Raw genomic sequence first — 12970 nt, forward strand, 5'->3', positions numbered from 1 at the left:
TTCATAGCAACTATGAAGGTGATAAGTTTCATATCTAATATTAACATGCATAATTCAATAAATTAATGTTTATATAAAACTTGTACTTGCTATTAAGTTGCCATCGGTATGTCTTCTTTTCTGAATGTGGAATTGACTGAGTGTCTTAAAATTTCAACAAAAGATTACATCGACATAAAAGTCTTACTGAGTTTTACTGCATTGAATAGAAGTTTAAACAAATAATCATTATTTTTCAAATAATTTAATTAAATAATCTTTAATTAAAGGTAACTATAATTAAAGGCTCGATTTTCAATCAAAATATATAAAAATCTTAAAAAACTAAAGAAACTTTACAAAAATCTCTACAGCTGTAAGAAAACGCGCGACTTTTGGTGTATTCTATATATGTATTCTTATATGTATGCAAATAAATAATGTTATTGCTGACACACGCTGTGCTTTGGATGTTGCCATCGGTGAACTCGCTCGAAGACGATCGATTTTAGTCTCGGACGACGAAGCTAAACGTCCACGAGGACACGCGCTCTGCGTTCATATCCAAGCTCTTCGCGATCCTTGTATTAGTTGTACTTAATAAACGTATCGATGTACACACCCACCACGTATGAACCTTCCTCTCTTACGCTTCATGTGGCTTGCTCACAGGTTGATCCGCGCCACCGTCATCACCTTTTTTGTTTTCGCCGTGCGCCTTTCTTTAGCACATTTTTATCCGTCCCGCCAATCAGCGCTTCGTGTTCCTGGCTTTGTATGTGCTCGACGTTGGAAAAAAGGCGAGCTTGAAGCTCATGCGACAGCGACACGACAAAAGTACATGTTACAAAGTATATATCAAGTACGTTTATCGTAATATTCTAGGATCTTTCTTCTTAAAAAAAAACGAGCCACCAATAATTTATCTGAAGAAATCTATTTCTCTTCGCAACAAAAAAAAGAAAAGAAAATAGAAACCAATCCACACAATTAAATTATTATTAACCTTAATTTCGTTTTCCTTTGCGTCGTTCATAGCCGGTTTCATCAGTACCGGTTAACTTCCGTGATTTAATAATCGTAATTTAACTTACTGTGTGTTCGTCTTCTCCTACCTACTTTGACTTTTAGAAAGAGACAAAGAATCAATGAAACTGAGCTCGGATTTAAAGTTATCATCGATAAATGTAACTTTTATCTAATAATGTCTTTAAACTTTTGCTGTTTCCATAAACTTTTCCGATTTCCATAAAATTAAGTAAATTAAATTACATACGATGTATTATCCAAAATTATTACCTGCACGTAGCTATTTATAATACATAGCATTTTCTTTTCATAGAAAATTATTTACGCAAATAATGAGCAAATATATTCGTACGGCTATATTTATATTTGGAACTAATTAATAAAATGTAAATTGGTTTGCTTCATATTTTTTATATCGTATGGCCTCTCGCATACGCTTTCCTAAAGCAACAATAAACATGATAAAACGACGTGATAAATCGTGAAAGAATTTTATGGGGGTTTACACAGAATTTAACGGCTTTATTTATAGCTTCGACGACTGAACGAAAAGTACATGCGATTCGATTGCCAGAAAGTCACATCGATTACATGGCTCGCGGACATTCGTTCCACATCGGGATAAATATTGCTCGTTGTTACGATACTTGATTAGTAATTCGTAGCGGCAGTTGTGCTCGTACGATCAATCGTTCGCTATTCTTGTAACACGACTCAACAGAGGACGCAAAGTTAAGTATGACGAACATGCAATATCGAAAATAATTGGTCATAAATTAAATTAATGATTTTTACAGAGAAATAGTAAAATCTATGTTGTATAATTCGCAAACGTTAGTTTAATAAATATATTATTTATATTCGAACTTTTTCACGCTAAAATCACGTAAATTATATTAAATCTGTTAAATATCTAACTGCTGAATTTCAATTTAAAATAAAAAGAGAAACGTTCAATATAATATAATTATAGACATGTATAAATTTCGAATAATTTCGATCCGAGATCGAAATAGAAGTCCAAAAATTCACTTATACCAAACGAAAACATTATGGATTCAATATACGATCTCATCAGTTGTTCTCTAATGTATGTGCCGCAGAGCGGGTTCGACTGGCGGTAAAAATAAAAGATCGATCAAAAGAAAATTGCACCATCGGAAGAGAGCTCGGTGTAGTCGAAGAAATGAGCGGCGAATAAGATAGCAGTCTCTCTGATGTAAATCAATAAATATTTATGTATTACGTTATAATGGAGAGATGGAAAACTGCAAACGCCGTGGAACGGCATTCATGGAGTTACCCGAGAAAGCATGATTAATAGGCGGACGATTAATACGAGTAGGTGGACTTACTGTGTTGTGGTACAGCTGTGGGTATTCAGTACGGGTATTCTGGGAACACGAGAGGATTTTACCGAAGCTAATTAGACTGCGATAAGAAGCGTGGGTGCGAGCTTGTGTCAAGCATTTAACTCAATTTCAACGATTGCCTCATCCCCAGAGCCACTCCCGATACGTTTTCTATTCGATGAATTTAGAGCGGGTAAAGGTCGCGAAATTATCGTTCTCCCTTGTGTAAAATGCAGCTGTAACAATGCACAAAGTTGCACCGCGGAGCTTAGCTGAAGTAATGAGCAACCGATCGATCACCAAGTCTCCGCGCTTAATGAACTGACTTCCTTATTCTAAATTACTACACGAGAGATGTTTCGATAGAGCTGACGTAATAACAATCACCAAGATTGAAGACGCGTTGATGCGCTGCCAACACAATGACGTACGTTATGCACAGGGAGACTCGTCCGGAGCTAGATATCGACTTACAAAGTTACAATGCATTGCATGAATTACGAGTTTCCGCTGAACTTGAATTACCTCTAGCGACTCAACTTCTTTATTCTGAATTACTACGTAAAGTTTCGATTCGCGTGACGTGAGGTAGTCGAGGTCAAAGTTTCGATTTGCTCGCACACATAAAGCCTGATGTACTCCCAATGAGCTTTATTTAGATAAGACAGTTACGCAGTTTGATTACACGGAAGAGATTCTGATCGAGGAAATTCGACGCTACTAGACTATTAGAGAATTACGTCAAATAAAATAATCTCTTTGAACTGCAATATAAAATCGAATATTTTATTGGAGCCTTGTAATTAACGCGAATAATTATTTTTGCTTTAATATAACTTATTTTATTCTCTATCCTCACAATCTTTTCCAAAGTTTATTTTTCAAAATTGTTTATTTATATTATACTATTTATTATTTCGTTATATTATTCGAATAACAATTAAAATATTCTTAAAGGCAGCAATAAATATAAATAAAATATTTTTACTTGCACAACGTAAAATAAATTATTACGTAAAGTAAAATGCAATTAATTCAATCATCTATATGACTTAGAAATATTCTTATTCTATCCCAGAATTCTTGTCGTTTTTATTCACTTTCTATTATTCGAATAAAATTGCATTCAGTTTCGCACAATATTACGTATAGTATTGACGTAGAATAGTTAAGGTCGAAATGTCGATTCGTTCATAGACACTAAACCGCATTTACATTGTTTAGTCATGACAGAAGAGAGTGCATTTGCAGCTCAACTTGCGTCAGAATAGTCTTACTCCACCCTCGCTGCCGCCATGTACTGGATGCTACATATTTATGCAGCTTACCGCAGTGCTCACGCGGTATACTTCCGGCAAGTTAAAAAAAACCACGAGAAGCCGTTATGCTAAAAAGATCACGTGAGTCATGAAAGCGATAGTATCGGCTTTCGTTGAAGTGAATATCGATCATTGCGTTTAACAACGAGAAACGGATGAAAAGACGGAAAAATATGCGACGAAAATTCATCAAAGTTAGTAGTTTCGCGAATGTTATATTTAAATATTCTACGGGATTCGATAACATTTAGTATCTAATAGAAATAAAGGCACAGGAATTATCTTCAAATTGTGGAAAAATATTTTGAAAATAATATTCTCTCTCGTGTTTAAAATCGAAAATACGTACAAAAATATGTATATTTTAGTAAATATTTTGCTAAACATGTGATTTTCTTTAGCAAATTTTGATTTTTTTAAATTGCTTTTCAATTAATTTTAGACCGATTTTAACAAACATATTTGGACGCTATGAAGTAGCAAACAATAAATTTTCTCAACTTTTTGTAGTAAAAAATAAAAAAATCTTTGAAAAGAATTCGTTCTTATATACAATACTCTTCTCTCATCTGAGTTAGTATCAAACATTTCTGGCACATATGTATCAGGAAACACGGCATTGCCTCGGCGCTAAGTATACTTCATGTCGCAAAAACGTCACAAACAAATAGTTCGCTATTCTACATCAGTAAAGTTACTTATTTTATGTAACAGTAACAAATTCCCTATGACATCTTCTCGGAGGCCGAGTATCGATCTTGCTCGAAAGAGATAGAATCAGAGAAATGAAGATTGTGATTTATATCAGGTTCAATGTGCACACAGCGACGTAGTTACACAATATAGTTATGGTGTTCGTGTGAATTTTCTAAGGAATGTAAAGACGACGCAAGTACAAAAGCGCGAAGTAAGGTACGCAGGAGACGAGTTCCACATTTTCAAGCCTCTCGCACATTACGGTTACGATGTGTCAGCGCAGCAATCACGATGCCACTTCGCTGTTCGATTCCATCCGTTCTTTTTCACGATTTCGTATGTGCCACGAATTCGCGACCGTGTCACCGGCTTTCGCCGGTATTGATCTGGTTTTATCCCGCATTCCACAGCATTTCCTCTGTCCCCCCACGCAACTCTCTGCACCTTCTCTCTGCTGCCCCCGCATACGATGAATTGTGTGTATACCATATACAGGCGTGTCATACGCCCCCCTATTGTATAATGGCATCATGATCGAACAATAAATGTCGGCCGAGTCCCACAGCACTACAGTTTTAGGACACAAAAACGATGTTAGTTAGACATCGATACACAAAGTGCTTTGGTTAATGCGTATTTCGCCTGTATTTAGCGCATTACTCCTAATGCAAGATTAATAGAGAATTTTCTATGCTAGCTTTAGAATTAGAAATAAGAGAGGTAGAAAAAAATTCATACATTAGAAGTGCGTTTGCATCTGTGACAAAAATGAAATAAGGTAGGCAGTTAATTTGCAAAAGATAACTATATATTTTAAAAATAATTAAATGTTTCTTAAACTGGAATTTAATAGAGAAGTATGATTATCGTCCCTAAGCCCATAAAATAATACTTGAGAAAAACTCAATTATTTTACTTCTTCATATTACTTCATATAACTGATAATTTATCATATTCTATCAATATTAAGAAACATACTTAATACTGCAAGAATAAAAAAATTATGAAGAGAATTAATATTCGGTTATATTTTAGCTAGAGGATAAGATCAGCGGCAAATCTGTGTCAAAGAATTCGGAATCGCGAGATCTGGACCATCCTGTGTAATATACGATGATCGATATCGCGTTATTTGACATCCTAGCCCGAAGGGCAATCTGACATTTTACGCGAAAACATGTGCTGTCGTGTATGTTTTATTGCAAACGACACGACCGCTTTGTCGTCATCACGAACGCGCTTATTTTCAAAATCAAAGTATTGATACATTGGAAAGTGTACATCTTTAAAAAAAGAGAAAATATTCGGTGCAAAACTGGAAGCTATCTTTAGTGTGTTCAGTTTATGAGTATTATAGAACATCAATCATTATTATATAAAAGAAAAATTTAGGTCACTTAAAAACTTACCATTTTTATAAAATAAAAATTATTGCACAAAATAATGTAAAGAATAATCCAGAGTTACGTGTTTTTCTCTTTTATTTGTATCAGTGTAATCATCGGATCATATTACACAATATCAATATTTGTTCGAGAAAATAAGAAAAGGAGAGATGAAGAGAAATTCTTAAGAAAAATTGAAACGAAGATCGGTATTTTAACCTTTAACAAGAGTTGTATAACACAGAGCTTAAAAATAGAACAGTTGTACTAATTTCAAATGCTCTTACGTATAAATAAAAGATAATATTTCGAAATTATATAGTTAGTTTATACTTTGCTATTTCCAGGAGAGGGGATCCCGTTTGCCTACAAATCGATTGCCTACAGTATCGTTTGCTTACATCACTTTTACCGACAGTTCGTTTGCGCACAAAAATTATTGCTTACAGCTCTATTGCCTACGTGCACTTTTGCGCACAAATAAAAATTTTAGAAACAGAGTTACTTTTGCCTACATTATCATTGCCTACAGCTCGATTGCCTACATACTTTATTGCCTACAGCTCACAACCTTCCACGCGAAATGAGGGCCATCTCACACCAAAAAATGGGGGTTGATTCAGATTTTTTTAGAAAAATATTCCAAGCGGACACTGTCTACGCTGACACCCCACTGTTCATATGACAGATTTCCTAAAAATATAAACTATTTTCTTACTTAACTTTAATTTTATATTTGTGCGCGAAAGTGCTTGTAAGCAATCGAACTGTAGGCAATAATACATGTAGGCAAAAGTAACTCCATTTCTAAAATTTTTATTTGTGTGCAAAAGTGCATGTAGGCAATCGAACTGTAGGCAATAATTTTTATGTGCAAACGAACTGTCGGCAAAAGTAATTGGCAAACGATACTGTAGGCAATCGATTTGTAGGCAAAAGCAACCATCTCTTTCCAGGATTATCAAAAATAAATTTTTCGGAGCACACTTTCGGCTGATATTTATTTAACCATTAAATGTCGGTAACAAGCGGCAGATACTATCGTTATATATATATATATATATATAGTATAGTTATAATAAATAAATTCTACATGCATCATAAATTCAATATTACGGCTTGCTTAAAATTGCAAATTCATTAGATGGCAATAAATTTTTTTTTTTCCCCATTTAATATCGAGGCCATTGTCGATGCTGCAGCACGTAAATGAATGTAAACAAAAGTTCACATTCATAGTTATATATTACTTCCGTGTTGACGGATTCGAACGTTGGCGCAAGCGTGCCATTTGGGCAATCGATCGAATCGGCGAATTCATATTTTCCATTATCACGTTCAATCGATTATGCCGAATCATTGAATAGTAGAAAACTTGGTTAAATCGTCACGTAACCAATATCGCTCGTCGCCGCGAAAATCCATTTAAAAATCGGCTCGCTGACATCTACGGAAGTCTAAATCGGAAGGTTACAGCACTCTCGGATCGATTCCAAACAGATTTAGCGGTATAGTTAGCAATAATTAGGCATGACGTCCGAAACTAGCACGCGATATCATTAACACGCGCCGTTACGTCATCAGAGAGCGCGATAACATTTGTCATCGTAGCGGTAACAGTCACGGATCTAAGGGGTGCGCGTACAACGGTGAGACCACCCAGCATGCCGGTCATGGCCGCAGAAGCGTGGGTACACGCTGAAGTTTGAACACGTGCAGGCGCACTTGCGTGTGTATATAATTCACGAAGAAGAGGGTGGCGAATTGTCGGCGAGTCCGAAGCGAGAAAAAGAAGCCTTCATTCGGCAATCGCAGACGTCTACGTCAGAGATTATGAGCGTGAGCCCCGATTCGCGTCCAATAAACGACCTTACCCTTGGGGAGACGTGATTAATACCGCAGGTCACGTAAGACTTGAAGCACGAAGGGGATGAAAGTGGCGGCGCGATTCACGGGACGAACTTAAAATATATTTTCATAAGCGCACACCCTCCCCGGCGCCAGATGGTCTACCTGGTGGCTGCCATATAGGATAATTCTTTTTTAGGGAACGCGTGGGCGGGTCGGAATGAACCTCTGAGAAATCGATGGATTTATATAGGCAACGTGACTATTCTTACATCGCACTAATCTTGACGATCGATTAATAAGTGCATATTTTTTAGTGATATCACATGACTTATTTTACACGGCTTGCAATTAATTAGTAATTAATTAGTAATTTAGCAAACAATATATATCCTGACGAAGGCTTTTGTTGTGTACAAAAATTATCTAAACCTCTTCCTAATTAGTTTGTATCTAAATTCTAAAAAGACTTCCAATATTCTTATCATAAGATTCCTAAATTCAAGTAGTTTTAGATGTATATTTATTCCGAATTTTTACCAAATGCTTGCCTACACATCTCTTCCTAATTAGTTTATATTTAATGCCTGCCCTTCCAACAACGTAAATTAACTTACTTGGATCAACTCATTCTTTATCTTTTTCTAGTTCTACGAATTAGATTATTTTATATCTAATGTTCGTTTCCACCGAGTTTAACTTTAATCTCGGTTTTTACTCATCTTTTCTAATTCTCAGAACTAAAAAAAGATAAAGAGTAAATTAAGCCAAGATTAAAATTAATCTACATTGATAGAAGCGAGCATTAGACACAAACTAATTCCAATTCTTAATACTAAAAAATAAAGAATAAGTTGAGCCAAGATTAAAGTTATTCTACGTTGATAAAAATAGACATAAGAATATCTTCAATATGTCTTACTAAATTTATCAGAAATCTTTATATACATGTTTACTCTGAATCTGTCGAATGCTAAAGCAAGATATGTATGAGATACGTTGCCGGCAATCTCCAAGAAAGACATCAGCATGTCAATCGGGCCGATCCGATCAGGCAAAAAAATGGAAAATAGCTGTATGCGCAGCGTCGTAAACCGCAGATCTGTCTAATGACTAATTGAAAAAGGAAGTTACGCGAAAAAGGTACGATTGTTCGATTCGTTGACCTAAATCAGGTGGCATACCGCCACCGTTGTCATGGCCACCGTCGTCGCCGTCGTCGTCGTTGCTGTGTGGATATTCAGGTGAATGGGCCGGGGCATATCCAGATTCGCAACAGCGAGCGGCGAGAGTAGGAGCCTAATCGATAACCTACTAGATTTTATAGGTCTGTGCACAGTGTGCATCGGACGCTATAATTTCACTGAGGGTGGCCCCGGCCGCAGACCCGATGCTCGGATGCACGCGCGTATGCGTCAGACACATTCAGTGAAACTCGTAACGTGACGTTGCACATTAATTTCCCAAGCTCGGCACGTACGCGTCGTTTCCGTCACGGTGATATCAACCGCCTCTTTAAAACGCACATCGAGAACGCTCGATTCGAAGGTCGAATCGGCAATATGAATTCTCCCCGACAGAAATTACTTCCGTAAGTCGTGTCCGCGCGCGTTTACGTCCGAAAGAGCGGGACACTATTACCTCCGATGAATCATATAAGGTATATACTTTGCGTTATATGCATATAACATTTCGTTATAATTTTATAACCCATCGTCTATACACCTAAGTATACATAAACTTTGGATAACTGCAAACTGCATTTATAATACCTAGCACGCCGCGATTACATTACATTGCCTCTAAATAATGATGCGATTTAATCGCAGGAAAATGTGCATCTGATTGATGGCAGAACGATTCTACTGAACTACTAATTTCAGCTAAATATTAATCAATTAATTAATTACTCTATTCGTTCAATAAAACGATTGAAATAAAAAATGAGACAGTTAAAATAGGATCAGTAAATAAAAAATTTTGGACGCAACAATTTCATGACGTCGGATTTAACTTTACATGTTAATTTAATGGGGCAGCGAATAATTTTCCAATAACTCGTGTGAAGTTTCCAATAACTATGAAGGCTTTAATCGGGTTACGAGAACGTAGGATCGATATCGAGCCCTCTATTCAATTTAGTTTCGTGCGGATCGTTAAAGCGATGTCGATGGTATCGAAATTCGCGGTGCAAAGTATCTCGGATAACAGTTTCCTCTGCAGCCTTCGCAAGATATATCGTCAAGTGCACGCTTTTTACAGGACAAGAGCCCCCAAGGGAATCCCTGTACATTTTACAGTTGGATTTCCGGCGGAACCCCCAGTATTATATTATAAAAGCAAAGTATTGCGAATGCGCCGCAGCGTTCTGCGATGGGTTTATTTTTATTATCGCTACTCCGTGACATCACCATATTACGTATGAATTCTCGTATGAGTTCGTAAACGATCGTTACTAATTATTTTGTAGAATGTATATTAGCAAATAGACAGGCTATAGAATCAACGCTTGAAATCTATAACAGGTGATATATTTGTGACTCAAAATTAATTCAAATTTAATTAGCTTTTACTATTTTTTTAAATATTTCCACGCTTTCTATTAAAGCTAAAAAGTAAATCAATACTTTTAAAGTATTGACAAGTGTCTCTGATTCATCATCGATTGTAATACTCAATCTTTGCGTTAATCTGGAACGCGATCTATTTTATGTGATGCAGAAACATCTTTGCTTTAGATGACAATTTTGCTTATCAAGGGAAAACAAATACATGTAACTTGAAGCAAAATTTTGCTATTATTATAAATTTGTTCTGATGCATTCTATGTATATATGTTTAACATCGATAAGGTGGTAAAGCAGAGAGCCTTTCCTGTTGTACAGCACCACCTGCTAACAGAGGTCTGAAACGGTTTTGCAGCAATACCCGCCGTTGGGATTCGTTGATCAATTGTGCACTGTCAAGAGAATTAATGTATTAAGGAAAAATCAATAAATCAAAAGCGTTTGCTATTTCTTTCAATGGTGAACCTCCATTAGTAACGATAATTTATGCGACTCATATAGTTATATAAATGTTATGATCTTGCGAGATATATTTAGCGTGACAGATGATTAGCACGGTCGCGCCGAGCACGTGACGCTCAAATTATTTACGAGACCGTTTGATCCTGATTAACCGGTAAATGAGACAAATCTTTAAGCAAATTGAGTCCGCATCGAGACCATCCACTTAGATTAATCATTTTGATTGAGCGGAAAGTCATGACAATATTATAAAGAAGCAAAACTTAATGCCAAGATAGATTGTTATCTTCTTGGAAATCAGGAATATTTAAATAAATATGTTTCATCGTCACAAGTTTTGCAAAAAAACATCAATGATTCAACGAATCCAATTAAGTGTCACTCTTGGAATTGACATGACGTCTGTACATTTGACTGGCATTTCTAGACAGTGGCCCAGGATCACCAAATGTTCCCACAGACTGCGTGACAAAAATGAAATAAACTTTTCCTTCGCAGAGGATTTTCTTTTACTGTGCAAATTTCTTTTCCTCTAAATATTATGCATTTTAGTAAACAGATTATAAATTAAATATCTGCTAAAAATAAAAGTAATTAAAATTAAAAAGCAAAATTGCAGAAATTTGAAATTGACATTTATTCTTTATTTTATTAAATTTTTAAAACGTTTCTTGAATGTGTAAAACGTTACTGTGAACGCATCATCGTAAATACAATCGTAATAATAATAAATACATCGTAAATAATTTTTTTTTTACTTTCGTATACACTAGAAAAAAATTTCTGGTTAAAAATAGACAAATCAAAAATTTCTGGTTAAATCTATTATAATTATATTTGAGATAACCAAATGTCTAATTATATAATAATCTTGATTCTGATTCTGAATTCTGAGTGATATGATCAGAATCTCTGATTCGTTTATTTTCAGAATTTTTTCTCAATATAATGTTGTTCAAAGAATATCTGATTTATGTGAAACACCCTATACGATAATTCTATTAATTGAACGTAATTATTTGTATAAGCAGTACAGGATTCGCGCGAATCGTTTTGTCTCGTTTATTATCGTTATAATCGGAAATACGTCAAAGTGCGTTAAGGCATGATAATAGTTTATTGTTTGCAAAATGTATTCGCAACGGATAAATTAATTGCAATCTATTCCGCTATTGTACACATTAATCACCTATTATAATTAGAACATATTTAGTTAATGCCCAGCACGGGCAGCATTACAGCCAAATCATCGTTATCAACTTGTAAAATTGAATATGTCACTGGGACTCGCAATGTACAATAAGCGCGTCGTCTGCAAGAATAAAACGTGTATGCAAATAAGAATTTCTGACATCCCACGATGTTTCGTCTCCTCGACTTCCGTTATGCTGTACAATCACATTCGGTCGTCTGTGAGAGAACAATTGTGTAAAAATTTTTGAATGTCTTCGAGGAATATATTTGCTATCGACTGTCAGTCGACTGCCACTGACATGTTTATCCACGCGTGAGGAATGTACCTGCGCGTGAAATCCTACTTCCTTATTTTTCTTTTCCATTTTTCCGCCATGCCACAACGAGATGGATGAAGGACATTCACTTCTTTTTAGTAACAAATAAGTTAGCAAAGGCACGCACGATTTAGCAATGAGCCGTTGAATAATAGGCATTCCTGGTGCACAGATGCATGTGAGGTCGAACCAATTTAACATGTCGAATTAAACTGGGTAACGCACGAGACCGCAGAACAGTTAATTATATTTCGATGTTGTTTGCGAACCTCATGGCGTCAAAAAGAATCCCCCGGGAAAGTATCGATGAACTATCAAATTTATTCCGCTGCACCGCCTCCGCATGCTAGTCGGGCTTGATATTCGAAATTTACTTGCCCTCGATATTTTTCGCAACGTTCGTGCTTAAACATGCAGATATAATAAAACGTATAACATTATCGTGGCAGATTTAATAATCAATTATTTATACTCGAATTATCTGAAGTAGAATTTTGTGCATAACGTGTATATATATATATATGTATATGTATATATACAGAAAGGCTAGTTTTGCTGAAGTAACTAAAAATTTAGCTAGATACACGTTTGGAAATAATTTTATTGGACTATCAAAATAATTATGTAGAATGCTCAAACTACGCTATGAATGCAAAACTAAACTAGAATGTCAAAACGTTCTGCAGTACTCATCATGTTTGAGATTCTTATACGTAATTATTTGGATGGTTGAACAAAATTATTTTCAAATCTGTATCTCTAGCTAAATTTTTAGATCCTTCAGTAAAACCTTCAGTAAAACTTTCTTTCTGTGATATATAT

At 35.5% G+C, this 12970-nt stretch overlaps 1 protein-coding gene across 1 annotated transcript in view; it reads left to right on the top strand.

The window, feature by feature from the left end:
- LOC108753728 overlaps positions 1-12970 on the top strand; it is a 35639-nt gene that overhangs the window by 569 nt on the left and 22100 nt on the right. The window contains exon 2 of the mRNA XM_018495590.1: positions 652-816. Within this exon, the coding sequence (XP_018351092.1) occupies positions 652-816 (165 nt within the window). The remainder of the gene's footprint in view (positions 1-651; positions 817-12970) is intronic.

Source organism: Trachymyrmex septentrionalis, unplaced genomic scaffold (genome assembly GCF_001594115.1).
Source record: "Trachymyrmex septentrionalis isolate Tsep2-gDNA-1 unplaced genomic scaffold, Tsep1.0 scaffold71, whole genome shotgun sequence".
Taxonomy (NCBI): Eukaryota; Metazoa; Arthropoda; class Insecta; order Hymenoptera; family Formicidae; genus Trachymyrmex; species Trachymyrmex septentrionalis.